Source organism: Pungitius pungitius, chromosome 11 (genome assembly GCF_949316345.1).
Source record: "Pungitius pungitius chromosome 11, fPunPun2.1, whole genome shotgun sequence".
Lineage (NCBI taxonomy): Eukaryota > Metazoa > Chordata > Actinopteri > Perciformes > Gasterosteidae > Pungitius > Pungitius pungitius.
Window position 1 is genome coordinate 20544191 of NC_084910.1, and position 15467 is coordinate 20559657.

The window sequence follows — 15467 nt, forward strand, 5'->3', positions numbered from 1 at the left end:
AGACATCTTTCTTTCTCTTCCTCTTCCTGCTGTAGTAGCTGTCACGTTACGCTTTATCCTCTAATGATGCGTTCCTGGTCTAATCTCGCTCATTAAAGGAAGCCCTGTGACCTTTTGCCCTGGTGACCCTGCTCAGGCCGCTGTGGCGAGGTGCCTCCCTCCCCCCCCCCCCAGCAGAGGAGCCCTCCGGAGGCTCTGGAAACGGCATACACCCAAAACATAAAGGGATGCTGTTTTAGAGGTACGCGTCGCACAATTCACAATATTTTATCCAATAACTTTCCATGCAGACACATACAATAACCCCCCCCCCCCACACACACACACACTCCATAACAATTAGCAGTATATATCTCCTTTAGAGTTGACAAACTAGTGGGCGGCTGCAGGGCAACCCCCCCCCCCACATATCCCCCATTAAAGGCATTATGAAGTCAAGTGCAAGACTACGCAGCATCCTCTGCAGTGACACGCTGTCAGACCAATCAGAAGGCCCAAACACAGCCGCCTATAGAAGTAGACAGCCCCTCCCCCTCTACGACCCCCCCCCCCCCCACACACACACACACACACTGACGCTTTGTTCAAATTGACATGTGCTTCTCCCACGCACAAATGCAGTGTGCATCCACTTGGAGCCGTGGATATAGAGATATAATTAGCCATAAAACACAACCATAAACACAGGGCTTCAGAAATGATCGCTATCTTTACAGCATGCTGCACACGTCTACGTTGGCTCGCTGTAGTTAGTTACTGAACATTGGAAAAATAAAAGGCCACTGAGGTGCCCATCAATCGTCACGGCAGCAGCAGGACGTCTAATCAGCCTCACAAGTACACAATCGTACGTAACCGCCCCTCAACAACGACGAGGCGATTAGGAAACCAGGACCTCAGAATCCTGCAGCTTTCCAAGAAGTCAGAAGCCATTAGGTATTTATAGGAGCTTAATGGCACCGTCCAGGTGTACCGGCTGTCTAGCACCCATCGTCAAGGCATCGTCTCCTACACGGCCCCCCCCTCCCTCCTCCCCCCGGCCTCCTACGCAACCTGCCAAGCTATACCACTGCATTTCATCTGCAGCTCACCAACAATTATTTTGTGGTTTTTTGCTCCAAAACAAGAACAAACAGACTGTTTTTTTATCAAATGTTTTAGTGCGCGATTGTGTGGATTGAGATTTAAAACCTTGTGGATGATAAAAGTGATGTTTTCTCACACAATACGGCCGGATATGAATGTTAGATGACATGTATGAGCGTGTGTTGTGTGATGCGGGATCCTGTGTCACGTGTGACCTTATATTAACAATGTCAAACTCGCTCTCTCCAGCTGCTTTCATATGGATGATGCATGTCAATGTCTCTCAAACTCCCAACAAGAAGGAGATTCTACAGGGCTTCATTACATATTCATAATCCTGCAAAGAAATACAAAAATGTGATTGTCATGTGACGAGCCGGGCTCACACAAACATTTACTGCGCTGGCCGGCAGTTTGCATCAGAACCGAGGGTGCGCACACACACACACACACACACACACACACACACACACACACACACACACACACACACACACACACACACACGCGCGCGCGCTGCGGAGCGGATGTTTCCACATGCTGAAGATTGGGCTCCACATGTGACCCCTAAGTGCACGTTTACCACGCCGCTCCGTCTGTGGCCGAGAGCACGTCGGCATCATGGCCGCGCGCCTTAAACGACTTACCTAATGCCCGGTCATTACCTGGAACGGGCCCCATGTCTCGCCTGTGGCCTGCCGTGGTCACCCCCGCCCCCCCTCCCCCCCTAATTAGCCGTTTCATAAATAGCAGCCTCGGGACTTCAGCACCAGAGGTAAAGAGGCCCTCGTGGTGGCAGACTCTCGGTGCTAATGACACAAAGGTTACCTGGGGGCGCGCGCCTTATCAGGGTTCACCTTTGTGCCACAGGATCAAAGCTGCGGGTCGGTCTGCTGCTCCACTCGGAGCAGAGTTTAGGATACAAGTTTTAACGGAACCAAAGGCGACGGTTCAATGCGTGTTGTTGGACACGTGCAATTATTGTTTGCCTTTTTTCGTTGGACGTGCCGCGCCTCGATGGTTCTGCTAACTCTGCTCAATCATTCTTTCCTGTAAGTATTTAATGGGATACCCAAGCAATCAGCATTAGAGACCTGTCCAATAATGGGTTTATGCTGGAAAATAGGTTACCAGACGGGAAGTCCGGTTTAATGATCTGGATTTAGAAAAAAAGAAGATGAAAAGGTCACAGCTGCAATAATTGACAAACCAAGTGCAGGCGGCCATCACAGCGTCCAAATTCTCACGCGTTGGGAAAAAGTATTTTTAGGTGCACAGGTCTCAGGTCAGACCAGGTGCACCAGGAGGACAGACCCTGCTGGACTCCTGTGTCCCCAGATGGCCACAAGCAACACCACGAGGAGCTTCCTCTGGGCAGCGTGGTGGACTGTGGTCACCGGTTGACCTGTGACCTCCAACGACAAGTGTCCCTCTGTTGATGCGTTTATAAACTGATAAGTAGAAAATGTGTCCCGCTACGCGCATGGAAACGCGTTGAACAGTTAATTCAATTTAACAGACTCATTTACTCGCAGCAGATATGGAAATAAATCATTAACCCTTGCGTTGCTGCTCCTGGTGAAAGGATTTCATGCTCCACTACGGACCCTGTTGCCCATCAGAGGCTTATTACACACACACACGCACACACGCACGCACACACACACACACAGAGCAAGTGACTGCACTCCAGTCTGTTACATTCAGCCATTAATGATCTATTGGAATGACTGACGGCTGTAATGAACTAAGACAAGATAACGCATGGCACCATTCATGCGTAAGGGATCCCATGGTGACATGCGTATGGCAGGTGGGGGTGTGTGTGGGGGGGGGGGGTATATTGTTTTAGCAAAAAGGACTAATACTCGCGGTTAGTGATTAACACGTGCGTGAGGACCCTCACCTTCCAGCCGGCCGAGCTGTTGCTGTCGCCCTTATCCTTGAAGTAGGGCACGTAGCGGACCATCCAGTCGTAGATCTGTGACAGCGTGAGCCGCTTCTCCGCGGTGCTCTCGATGGCGCGGGTGATGAGATCCGCGTAGGACTGGTTCCCCCACGCGTTCCGCCGCGAGGATTTGGCTTTGCGCAGCGGTCCCGTCACATCCAGCGCCGCGCCGGCCAAGCAGGGGTGCGTCGCGCCCGCGGGTGCCGGGGTGCCGGCCGCATGCGTCAGCTCTCCCGGCGCTCCGCCCGCGAGCCCCGCTACGCACGCCGGGACCTCGTCTGGTTCCACCTTGATGTTGGCCAGCGGGAGACCCCCGCTGACCTGGTGTCCTCCGGGGAAATCCTCCGGGCACGGCGGCGGCCAGGTGCACGAGCGAGGCCGGCTCTGCGGTTCGAAATCCGAATCAACCTGATGAGCGTCCAGTTCGTCGTCCTCCATCATCAGCATTGACCCCTCCGTCGAAAAATGGAATAAATCAAATCAATTGCGAGGGAGGGGGGGGGGGGGGGGATACCTCCACGATGCCAATAGCCAACTGTCCTCCGTGTCACTTCACGTTGAATGTTGCCTATTAAGCGCGCGGTCTGAATCAATAAGGAGCAATTCAGCGCAGCGCGAGGACCATGGTGCGCACGAGCCGAATCACAGCCGCGCGTGGAGCGATAAGAGAAGTAATAAAAGTAAGAGTAATTTTTCGTCCATTTTACCTGGAGTGAATTATCGAACGGCTTCTGGTCTAAAAGGTCCACATCACCTCCAGGCAGCCGATCCGTAACGCGCGCCCGCGCCGGTCACGGGGGAGCCGGAGGGAGGGAGGGAGGGGGGGGGCGCTTTTCAATCCAGCGGCAGCAACAGATGATAATTCTGATAAGGAGCGTATTGGCAAAGCGTGTCGTCGATAAATCCTCAGGAAGACAACAGGAAGAATGAGAAAAGAAAGGTGGGGGAGTGGAGGAGGAGGAGGGGGGGGGGGGGGGGTTACCAGAGCTACGTTGAGAGCATCCACTGAGGCGATAATGCGTGATTACCGTGAATTATTAAATCTTCCAGACTGCACGGATCGAGCTGGCAGCGGCACATTCAGGTCCATTCACCCCGAACAGCAGCCAACTGTCTGCGGCGATAACGAAGAGACGCACGTGACCAATCGATAAATTCCCAGTCTGAAAAAAAAAATACGCAAAGAAAATTACAACAAAAAGAAAAATTAGTCCAGCGATCCAATCTAATATCCACTTGTCAGGGTAATAAAATAGTCTTTTTTTCCCGGTCACACCTCTCTGTGCACCCTTTACACCCTTTACACCCTTTACACCCTCTCACCGACACACACAGGTTCTCATTTGCTTACAACTCGTCGACGTGAACCGACGATGACGCGCCGGCGCCGGAGACGCTGCCAATTGGAGCGCGCGCACGAAATCAATACGCTCAAAACATGATTACAGCGAAACCTCCCTCCCTCCCCCCCTCCCTCCCTCTCTCTCCCCACCCATCTCACGACCCTCTCCGGTATGAAGCGCGGGAGCAAACCCCAGATTCTTAGTCCGAGCTCCGCGTGAGGCTCTCTGGCGGCGCGTTGTGTTCCGGCCGATTAGAAAATGACACAAAGGGAATTTCCTGTGTATTCTCGACCAGGTTGTTGTTGCTTTCTGTTGTAGTTGTTGTTGTTGTTGTTGTCTTTAAAGAATACAGCGTCCGGTTTCCCTACAGGGAGACCGCGCGGCGCGCCCAAGGTTTCACTGAGGATTATTTGAGTGTCATTTTCTATGCCGATTAGACCGATTTAGTCCAGATTAGGTCACCCTAGATTTTAATCCGGGAGGAGTGAGGTGACATTTTTTTTCTTTCAGGGGGCAGACTGAAAGATCATCCGTCATTTGCAATGACTCGCTGCGCACTGACCGAGGAGGGGGGGTTGGGGAGGGGGGGAATCCTCAAATCTGACAGCAGGGCGGGCACACCGTCACAGGTGCACGAATCCTATTGGCTGTACATTCCCTCCCATTAAAAACGACCTCACCTTCCACCTTTATCACAAGCTTTAGACTGTGCCCATTCACACCTGTGTGATGTTGGTCTGTAATATTTATTCATGGACTTTTACTGGCAGTTTTTCATACTCACTCACAACCACACTGCAAACGCACCTACGGTTTTCATATGATATTTGGAATCTAGGCAGATGTTCCGTGATGAGCATTTGTATCCCCATGGGCAGGTGAAGGCTCCATACTCAACATGTTCTACCCGCATACAGCTCACGGTGCAGCCAGGTGGCCGTAGATGGCAGGAGGAGCACGTGCCCTCTTGGTGCAGAGTGCGCATGGGGGGGAAGCTATTCTTAAACGTTTCACAACACGGCCTGTGTGTGCGCTCAGACATGACTGACGTTTGGAAATGCTTGTCAAAAACAGCACGCCGTTAAATGCGGGAGGGTGTGTCATGTGTCATAGAAATGACTTAATGCTAAACATCAATGGGATCGCATGTCAAAAAGCCCTGATGTGCACCTACAAAGGAGACTCGCTGCAAATCATTATGGATTCATTATCGTTTGGTCTCTTACGTGCCAACAGCTGGAGAACGACAACCCTTCATACAGGTGGCAGCATGATGGCGACACCAGACAACACAATCGCTCTTGATTACCCAAAGGGAAGGACAGGTATTTGGAAAGACACATTACAGAAGATCACAGCTGGACTCGATCTCCAAAAAAAGAAAAAGCAAGAAGAGTCCACTGAGACAAACAAAGGCGGAGGCCCAATGCAGCAGGACTTCTAAAAACTATACATATGTGCTGGGTCGCCTCCAGGCCGACTGCTCCGCTGTCCCCATACCAGACATTCCACAGCAGCGTGGCTGGCTCCAGGCTCCGAGGAGCTGATCCTGGAACAGCGTGTTCCGCCCAGCAGTAATCATCTCAAGTCAAACCACAAGCTTGGGGCCTGTCCATTCTCCCCCGCGAAAGAGTTTCACACACACACACACACACAGAGGAAAAAAGGGCCGGTTGTCGTTTCCGTGGCCACCGCCAGCGGACGTCAATCCCAAACCCACCGCGTTGTGCAACGTGTCCCCGTCAACCATTTTGCCCAGTGGGACCAGGATGAGAGGAAGCTAGAGAAGCCACAACAACACCCCTGGGAGATCAATGCCTGTTTGGGAAAACACATCCCCGGGTCCCCCCCCCCCCCTCTCAGCCATGAACCCGCACTCTCTAACAGGCATATGGCCTCCCAATGACACATGAAGGAGAGGGCTCCAATCCAAGAGCTGCGATCGCTCCAGAGTAGTCCACACTGGGTGTCGCCCCTGCGTGGCACCGGCCCAAGGAAGGGTGACTTAAAGAGACTTCCTGCCCCGGGCAAGAGCCGCCTTTCTGTGGCATCTCGGGCGAGTGCGCTGCCAACTAGGAACAAGATGTCCAGAGGCAGTGAGGACAACTGGTGCCAAGAGTTTTAATTAAGGCCACGTGTCGCGGAATGTGGAGTAAAGGCATGTCGGAGGTCGCACAAGATGGGTTTACAACACTATCTGCCTCAGTATAATAATTATAGATTAGAGTTGAAGACCCCAGTACAAACAAATGGAATCACCTCAGTCTGCTTCTTGAAATAAAAATAAAAAAACATGCAATATATCGTATTCAATCCCCCACTTGTGCAAGTTGGTTAGTTAGTTGGCCTCCTCCACAGCAGCCGAGTAGGCTGGATGCCAAGGCGGCGATTAGCCCATCCGTGCCCCTGTTCTCCAGGCAATGCTGAGTGGAGGTGCTGTGGGAGTGCAGCTCATCACCAAAGAGCACCGTGCGGAACACAAGTCTAAGTGGAAGGACGCCAGCAGACTGTAGTGTATCCGTGCTGGACATGAAAAGCCTCGGGCTAGGAGGAATCTGCCTCTTTAATACATAATTCACTCCGCTCTAACATCGTTCTCTGTAGTCCTGGAGGCCAGCCGTCTGCTTGTGGGTTTTGGAACACACAACTGTCTCCATCAGATAATTCCAGCTCTAATTGACTGACAACTTTGTGCACCAAACTATGACATTAGGTTCCTTTTGAGCATCAAACTTAATATAGCTAAACGTAATATATCCTATAGCTATTGGATGTTCGGTGCGTTTTATTTTCAAGGGGCGTGTCATGTACGTCGTCTCACCTCTCCACCTCAGTGTCCTCGTGAGCCTTGACGTGCAGGTAGGTCAACACGTAGAGACGGCCCGCTGGCCTCCAGCTCTCCCTTCAGACATTGCAACCCCAGCACATGCATTCTCCTGTGGGGGTATTATTAGAAGCACTCATGTCTTATTGCCCACATTATTATCATAACTGACAGGATGTGCATTAGTTACTCGAGGCTCCGCGGCAGATAGGCCGTAATGTTGACACACTAGTGTACAAGCCATTTTAGAATTCAACACGAGGAGGGAGGATCCTGGTGCAGCTTTAGTGCTTTCATGTGTAATAGTCCCAGCTCAAGTTCCCATGAAAGAGGCACTAATGGGTTAACAGTAGAAATGAGAAGGGAAGAGAGGGGAAATCAATGCTTTTGTTGAGGGGAAGAAAGAACGGCTTTCACAGGTCTATGTATCATTAAGCAATTGAGAAAGGTAATTAGAGTGTGTGTTTGGGGGGCTGGGGGGGGGGGGGGATGTGCAGATCTCACAGCTAATTATTTCCATGGCAACCAGAGCCCTTGCAGATAATCCAAGGTAGAATTCAGCTGGCAAGACAGTTACACAAAGCGCAAGAGGACCCCCTAGTGGGAGAGAATCTACGGGTAAGACATGAAATACACAAAACCTACCAAATGAAAAGAAAGGACACACACATACATACACATATATAAACACTGGTATAAAGCCTCAGTTTGATGTTTTTTGTTAAACCTGCCAGATTTAATCAATTACCAAATACACCCCCAAAAAATAGCAACGAGCTCCTATTCGACCTACATGTCATGCTGCAGAACTCTACTCTTATGACAAATATCACCTGCCTGCAAGGGGTTACATTGCTTTACATTTTTACTGCTTTTATTTCATCCTGAACACTCCTCCCATTTCTTCTGTAAACGTAGTGAATTCCATGTGCAGGTGATGATCCTCCGAATGCATCAAACGCCACACAAAAGAAATGAACTAGCAAAGAGTTTAACCCAAACTCATGAAATAATGAAAAGGGGAGGATGTAAAAATGTGTGTGACCAAAGTTTATAGAATGAAAGAATATTTTGCCTGACTTTAGTCATTTCAAAACTCAAAACAAATTCACCAGAAGTATAACCGTTAAGGCAAAGTTAAATTGCATTTAATTGTAGTCCAAGTAAAAATATTTTTTAAAAAGTTGTTTGTCCATGGTGGCCGAAGATGACGTGACCCTCCAAATGATGCCATTCAATGCCTCTGTTTGCTGGGATCAATCTTCTCCAGGTGCACCAGGGGTTTAAGCTGCTCGGCGAAGCTGCGCATGTCCTCTGACATCGTGTCCTGGCCAGCGGGAGCCAACACGCTCAGCTCCACCAGGAAGGAAAGCGAGAGACGTTCCGTGTTCTCCGTGTTCCCCGGTACCAGGATTCGGGACAGCTTGCTGACCACTATTTTCATCGCACCTTTGCGGAATATGTGCCCGTTAGCCACAAACTCGTGGTCCATGCGGAAGCCCATCTCGTTGAGGAACTCCGGCAGGCTGTGAGAGGCGGCCACGTCAACACAGTTGCGCACCAGGGCATGGCGGCTCTTGTCTCCCACCTCAGGTTGGCCTAGGTAGCGTAGGTGCCATGGCGACGTGGGGTGGGAGAGGGACCGCCGGGCACGCAGAATGAAAGGGTTCCCTTGTTGGCCTTTCAGGAGATAAACCAGCTCGTGATCAGTAAAGGTCTCTGGCTCCATGTTGTCACACAGACCTCGGAGGCGATGCAAGAGGCTTTCCAGCGCCTGGTCGAACACACTGCCTGCGTTGATAAGGGGTACAGAAACAAATTAGTTTATTAAACAAATAATGCGTTATTCACAATTCATTGTACTTAAACTTTATGCATCTACAGAAAAAAATGCATTAACTCCCACAATCTAAAAATATAAATATTTAGTTTTTGATCAAATAAAAGGGGTGTTGATTCTACTTCAGGATTAGACAGAAGCTAGTGGTAATGAGGAGTTATACTGCTTTTAATGAGTTTCTAGTATGTTGTCCACCCTCTCCGAAATAGGGAAATAGGTTTTGAAAGAACAGCAATCCTGCTAAAAAAAAAAAGAAAGTCCATTACAATGTATGCCACAAAGCGCTTTAGTTTCTCAGGAATAAAAACTGGAGAGTGATTAGAGCACTTTCAAACGTGTTCACCTCATACAGTGATATTAACCTATTTTAACATTCTATTTGCATCAGTCTCTCCTTCAGGACACGCACGTCAAAGGGCTGGAGTTCCCTTTTGTCAGCTTACCTTGCAGCAGATATTCCATCATATTGATGGTTCCTCCGGTGACGGGCATCACTGTGACCTGCGGGGCTTCCATATTTTCTCTGGCACCAGGTCGCTTTTGTCTGTTGGAGTAAAGTTTAGCTAAAGTCAAATAGCTAAGCTTTATCTACTCACTCATCATTAGCCCCGGACCTGAGTTCTCATCTTTTAACGCCAATTCATTGGTACCTTGCACAACCGAGTTAGCTAAATGTAATGAGCTAATTAGCTAGCTAATTCAAGTCATGAAGAGTTGAAGAGAATTCACAAATTATTATTACCTGAACACTGGTCATATGCAGCTCTTCGCCTGACCTGGAACACCGGCTCGAAGTTGGAAAGCGCGTCTTCTGACCGGCTAGCTAGCTAGCTGGCGCCTAGCTAAGGCAGATATGTTAGCACACGTTAGCTCCAACGGCGTGCGATCCAATGTACCGTGCTAAACTTTTCAAAGTTAGCTACCGTGCTGAATAATATGACACGCATATATTAATGGGAACTATGTGGTGATTCAAATAACAGGATATTCCAACGGCTTGGATTATTTTGGGACAGCAAAAAAACTGAACACAGCCGACAACAGCTAAGGAATACCTAGTTTACTCTTCTTCGTTTGCTGCGTTTGCTGCGTTTCCCGCTGCTGTTGTATCCGACATAGAGGCCCATTACTGCCCCCTACTGGCCTTTATGTATATCTACGCCTACTGGAGCCATGTGGTAATGCAGGTGTCTTCTTGTTCCGGCGTATTCCACTTCATGATCACCGGTCACTGTGCAGCAACGTGATGGAATGTAAACCTGTGTTAGCCAATCTAAGCCGTTTGCTTTCGACCCAGCATAATTATTTCTCTAAACCACCTGTGTGTACGGTTCAATGAGGAAATATTCACCTATACTGCAAGGTATACTTGGTGTACTTGCATACAGTATATTAGTTAGCAATGTAGTAGAATGTAATAAATTACTGTATCTAAAGACACAAGTAACATAAACATATTTTTCACAAAATCTTTTACACAGTGTCATTTATTTATTCATTAACAACTTAATTTCTGGCCTGTTTTACTCGTATTTCACTGTACACACAACCACTGTCTGAAAAAGGATCACGTGTTGCAAGTCTCCTAAAGACAGTCGATGAATAAACCACGGAAGACTCCTCTTCCCCCTGCAGTCAGAAGAAAGAAATGTATTTTATTGCTGCACGGTAGACAGTGCATGGCATGGGTATGCTTTCATCATCATCATCATCATCATCATCATCATCATCATCATCATCATCATCATCATCACTAACTGACTTACCCTGGCATTTACGCCCCGGCAACAAAAGTGAACAGGAAACGCTGTAGATAGAAACAGAAAGCGCATCAACGTTCAAAGCAGATCAACGCTGACAAAACACAACAGGAAACAACAATAAAACGCTGTCACCAATAACACTTTACCTGCTAGTAACGTTGTTCTGTAGCAAATGAAAATTGACATTAAAATAAGGGATGCGAGGCCGGCTGACGTTCCACAAGTCACCGGCAACAGATATTCCGTAGATAAGTCTAAAAAAAAAAGTTTAAAAATGAGAATTTAAATTCTTCACATAGTCCGTTAATTCATTAAGAGCAATAAAGACAACTAGACCGCCCACAGATGCCTGTGCCCCCCCCCCACCCTGTAATGTCTGCGCCCTGCAATAACCCCCCTGCATTAAAAACGAAATTTTTAAAAGCTACCTGTTGAGTTGTTGAAAGCGTCTGATGGCCTTTTGGTGCTGTTTAATGCGCGGTGTCCATCAAACATCTGCTTTGCCGTGCAGTTCAAGGACCCATCTGGATCTACATGCACAGATATCGTCCCTGTGCCTGTCTCCACATTTATTGTGCTGTTTGCTTTGACGTTACTGAGTTCCATGTCACACGTCACAGCACAGGAAACAGACGAAGCCTCGCTGTTGGGACCTGAAATACGGCCAAAAAGAGAGAAAGATTTGAAGTAAAAGCATTTCTTTTTTGTCCTAGACGTCCGTGTGGCTGCTATCGTCTTACCTGTTAGTACACACAAGTGGACCGTGAGAAGCTTCTCACATCCGCTTTTCCAGCAGATATATCTCCCAGCATGTGCTTTTTTAACATTACCAATGTGCATAGACTTGTTGTGAGTCACAAAGTCTGGTTCTGGGCCACGGTTGGAGTTTGCGAGTGATTCAAATGTCCATTTTAAGTCAACAAAGTCCCCTGGACACGTCTCAGTTAAACTGATTCCTGTAATAACGTAGACCGTCTTATGAGTCTCTTTTAGAGTTTCTGAAAAAAAAAAAACAGAGGAATTGTTCATGTGAATGAAAGACGGGTTTTGGAAAATGTCTATAAATGGATGCAGAGAGCAGCTGAATACTTTTATTCAGTTTTAAGAGAACAAATGATGAAAAATCACGAAAGTTCTGACCTTTTTTCACACTCAAGACAGTGGGCGGATTCTCCAAACACATTTTTCGAGAACAGATTTCACACCAGTAAAGGCCCTCGTCCACCTCCCTGAAATGATTAATGATCAAGGAACCATCATGTGGCACCTTCATTCTGGAGCGGAAGAAGCTCTGATGTTGCTCTATTCCTTTCTCGTCTTTATAATACAGCAGTCTTGGTGCATTATGGTCACCTTTTTTGTAGAACCATTTGATGGAGTTTAAATCGCTTTTGTGAAGCGAACAAGGAATCACAGCTTGACATCCCAGCGAGAACACCAGGTCAGTTTTGGCTGCCAAATAGAAGCGTCTCATTACACTTACAATAGTGTAACATGTAAATAGTGTAATGAGTACACAAATTGCATCCTAAATGCAGTGTAATGTGAAATATTTTGTCAGTTACTTACTGTTTCTCGAGGTAGAGGCCGATGAGCTCCAAAAAATAAGTAGAAAAACTAGGGCCTTCAACATTGTGCTTGAGGCACTCAGACTAAAGTGAAGTGAAACGCCCTCTCGCTGGTTAACGACTCATCAACACGACCAAATTCACAGGGGCTCATCGGAAGTGGTCCAACAGACAATGCGGGGGAACTTTTTTTCTCACGCTGTGATATGATTTATTGTCCTTCTGCATATGTGTTAGGATACAGCATGTGCATCAGTGTCACTAATACTGCTGAAGACGTCAGTAAACAGCTGAGTAAACAGTGAGTTATTTTTAGGATTCAGTACCAAACAACGTGTAGGGGTGAAGAAATTGCACAAATGTCATCACCTGTTGGTCTGATGCTGGAGCCGATTGGCTTTACTTCACCTAGGTTTGGTTACATGTACATCTAACACTTTGCTCAAAAGCACTACAAAATCTTTTTTTAAAAGACCAAATATTATGAGGGGCCATTAAGGACTTAACTACTGAGACACTCTCACACACTATTGAGACACTCTCACACACTACTGAGACACTCCCACACACACTATTGAGACACTCTCACACACTACCGAGACACTCTCACACACACCTGACACTCTCACACACTACCGAGACACTCTCACACACACCTGACACTCTCACACACTACTGAGACACTCTCACACATACTATTGAGACGCTCTCTCACACACTACTGAGACACTCCCACACACACTATTGAGACACTCTCACACACACCTGACACTCTCACACACTACTGAGACACTCTCACACACACTATTGAGACACTCTCACACACTACTGAGACACTCCCACACACACTACTGAGACACTCCCACACACACTATTGAGACACTCTCACACACTACCGAGACACTCTCACACACACTATTGAGACACTCTCTCACACACTACTGAGACACTCTCACACACACTATTGATACACTCTCTCACACACTACTGAGACACGCTCTCACACACTACTGAGACACTCTCTCACACACTACTGAGACACGCTCTCACACACTACTGAGACACGCTCACACACTACTGAGACACTCTCACACACACTATTGATACACACTCTCACACACTACTGAGACACGCTCACACACTACTGAGACACTCTCACACACACTATTGATACACACTCTCACACACTACTGAGACACGCTCACACACTACTGAGACACTCTCACACACTACTGAGACTCTCACACACACTATTGAGACACTCTCACACACATACTACTGAGACACACACATACTACTGAGACACTCTCACACACTATTGAGACACTCTCACACACTACTGAGACACTCATGCCATCTCACTAGTGTGCGTGAGAGCATCTCACTATACAATGTGAGAGAATCTCAGTTACACCAGAAGGTGGAAGCAAAGAGCGCTGTTTTTGATCATACGCCCTTCCTTCATATGCCTTGAATGTATGCCTCCTAGTTTATAAATACTACCATATTCAAGGGACGGAATGTCATTTTAGGACGTTTTCAGGCGAGAAATTGGGTGTTTAAGCAACACTTCGGCAGTCGGTTTGTTAACATTCAGCGAACAATTTCCATGGAGGATGAAGGAGATGTGAGGTGTAGTTAACGGGACCATGTGACGGCTCCAGCACCGGGCGGTCAGCCTCATCTCACGCCGCAGACAGCAGCCTGTTCTCGGCCAGACTTCTGTGAAATTGACTACTTGTATTAGGGGGATGTTTGACCGTCCTGATTTTTATAAAAGTTATGAATTTAAACTCTGCCCGCAAAATAGCCGGTAAACAAACACCAGTCTCCGATTAAAAGTTATGAACACTCATTCGAGTTATTTATGTATAACCGCTACAAAAAAGTGGATCGAAGCGGAGCATTTCAAAGAAGTCTGGGCGAGAAACGACTGCTGTCTGCGGCGTGAGATTAGGCTGACCGCCCGGTGCTGGGGGCGTCACATGGTCCCGTTAACTACACCTCGCCATCACTGTGGCATCTCACTAGTCAATTACGGAACGCTTCTATTTGGCAGTAGTCAGCGAGATGGCATGAGTGTCTCAGTAGTGTGTGTGAGAGTGTTGAGTGTCTTAGTAGTGTGTGTGAGAGTGATGAGTGTCTCAGTAGTGTGTGTGAGAGTGTTGAGTGTCTCAGTAGTGTGTGTGAGAGTGTTGAGTGTCTCAGTAGTGTATGTGAGAGTGTTGAGTGTCTCAGTAGTGTGTGTGAGAGTGTTGAGTGTCTCAGTAGTGTGTGTGAGAGTGATGAGTGTCTCAGTAGTGTGTGTGAGAGTGTTGAGTGTCTCAGTAGTGTATGTGAGAGTGTTGAGTGTCTCAGTAGTGTGTGTGAGAGTGTTGAGTGTCTCAGTAGTGTGTGTGAGAGTGATGAGTGTCTCAGTAGTGTGTGTGAGTGTGATGAGTGTCTCAGTAGTGTGTGTGAGAGTGTTGAGTGTCTCAGTAGTGTGTGTGAGAGTGTTGAGTGTCTCAGTAGTGTGTGTGAGTGTGATGAGTGTCTCAGTAGTGTGTGTGAGAGTGTTGAGTGTCTCAGTAGTGTGTGTGAGTGTGATGAGTGTCTCAGTAGTGTGTGTGAGAGTGTTGAGTGTCTCAGTAGTGTGTGTGAGAGTGATGAGTGTCTCAGTAGTGTGTGTGAGTGTGATGAGTGTCTCAGTAGTGTGTGTGAGAGTGTTGAGTGTCTCAGTATTGTGTGTGAGAGGGTTGAGTGTCCCAGTAGTTACGTCCTAAACGGCCCCTCAACAACAACAAATTACTGATCATTTATTTTTATTGCATAGTCAGAAATCCTACACTTCCACCAGCACGTGAAGGCACCACCATGCACCTCGGACCACCACGTCACACTTAAGAGTGGCGTAACTTTCCCTGTTTGCTGCACCAATGGCGATTCCGGGGGGTGGCCTGGGGTGGCCATGGGCACCCCTGAAAGCTCATTGGCCACCCCTGTGGCCACCCCAGATCTGATAGGTAGTTGGTCAAGTTCGTCAACACAAGAAACAAGAGAAATGCTGTCAATCAATGATGACAGCTGAACAACTGATTTAGGGCCAGTTTTACATT

At 47.8% G+C, this 15467-nt stretch overlaps 3 protein-coding genes across 4 annotated transcripts in view; all 3 read right to left on the reverse strand.

Annotated features, from left to right (window-relative positions):
* Window positions 1–4481, reverse strand: part of LOC119197981 (forkhead box protein O6-like) — an 18645-nt gene extending 14164 nt beyond the window's left edge. Inside the window, exon 1 of the mRNA XM_037454736.2 lies at window positions 2993–4481. Coding sequence (XP_037310633.2) covers window positions 2993–3481 — 489 coding nt within the window. The 5' untranslated portion in view covers window positions 3482–4481. The remainder of the gene's footprint in view (window positions 1–2992) is intronic.
* Window positions 4482–7370: 2889 nt separating this feature from the next.
* med18 (mediator of RNA polymerase II transcription, subunit 18 homolog (yeast)) lies at window positions 7371–10136 on the reverse strand. 2 transcript variants are annotated; one of them, XM_062565689.1, is made up of 4 exons: window positions 10097–10115; window positions 9784–9879; window positions 9485–9585; window positions 7374–8992 (listed from the first exon to the last, which is right to left on the reverse strand). In XM_062565689.1, exons 3-4 carry the CDS (start codon window positions 9555–9557, stop codon window positions 8436–8438), a joined length of 630 nt encoding a protein of 209 aa, XP_062421673.1. In that variant the 5' UTR covers window positions 9558–9585; window positions 9784–9879; window positions 10097–10115; the 3' UTR covers window positions 7374–8435. The 2 variants fall into 2 exon arrangements, with proteins under 2 accessions (XP_037310923.1, XP_062421673.1); XM_037455026.2 differs by lacking the exon at window positions 9784–9879 and having other exon boundaries at window positions 7371–8992; window positions 10097–10136.
* LOC119198134 (uncharacterized) lies at window positions 10125–12523 on the reverse strand. The gene is made up of 6 exons (XM_062565688.1): window positions 11945–12523; window positions 11545–11802; window positions 11233–11457; window positions 10951–11058; window positions 10808–10848; window positions 10125–10670 (listed from the first exon to the last, which is right to left on the reverse strand). Exons 1-6 carry the CDS (start codon window positions 12276–12278, stop codon window positions 10548–10550), a joined length of 1089 nt encoding a protein of 362 aa, XP_062421672.1. The 5' UTR covers window positions 12279–12523; the 3' UTR covers window positions 10125–10547.
* Between the last annotated feature and the right edge of the window lie 2944 nt (window positions 12524–15467).

What these genes read in the sequence shown, in the direction of transcription:
- med18 (XM_037455026.2), bottom strand. Translation starts at nt 9,557, where the DNA reads ATGGAAGCCCCGCAGGTCACAGTGATGCCCGTCACCGGAGGAACCATC. An exon ending in GATGGAATATCTGCTGCAAG is followed by an intron (nt 8,993 to 9,484) that starts GTAAGCTGACAA and finishes TTATCAACGCAG; the next exon opens with GCAGTGTGTTCGACCAGGCG.
- LOC119198134 (XM_062565688.1), bottom strand. Translation starts at nt 12,278, where the DNA reads ATGAGACGCTTCTATTTGGCAGCCAAAACTGACCTGGTGTTCTCGCTG. An exon ending in TGTCTTGAGTGTGAAAAAAG is followed by an intron (nt 11,803 to 11,944) that starts GTCAGAACTTTC and finishes TTTTTTTTTCAG; the next exon opens with AAACTCTAAAAGAGACTCAT. An exon ending in GCCGGGGCGTAAATGCCAGG is followed by an intron (nt 10,671 to 10,807) that starts GTAAGTCAGTTA and finishes TTCTGACTGCAG; the next exon opens with GGGGAAGAGGAGTCTTCCGT.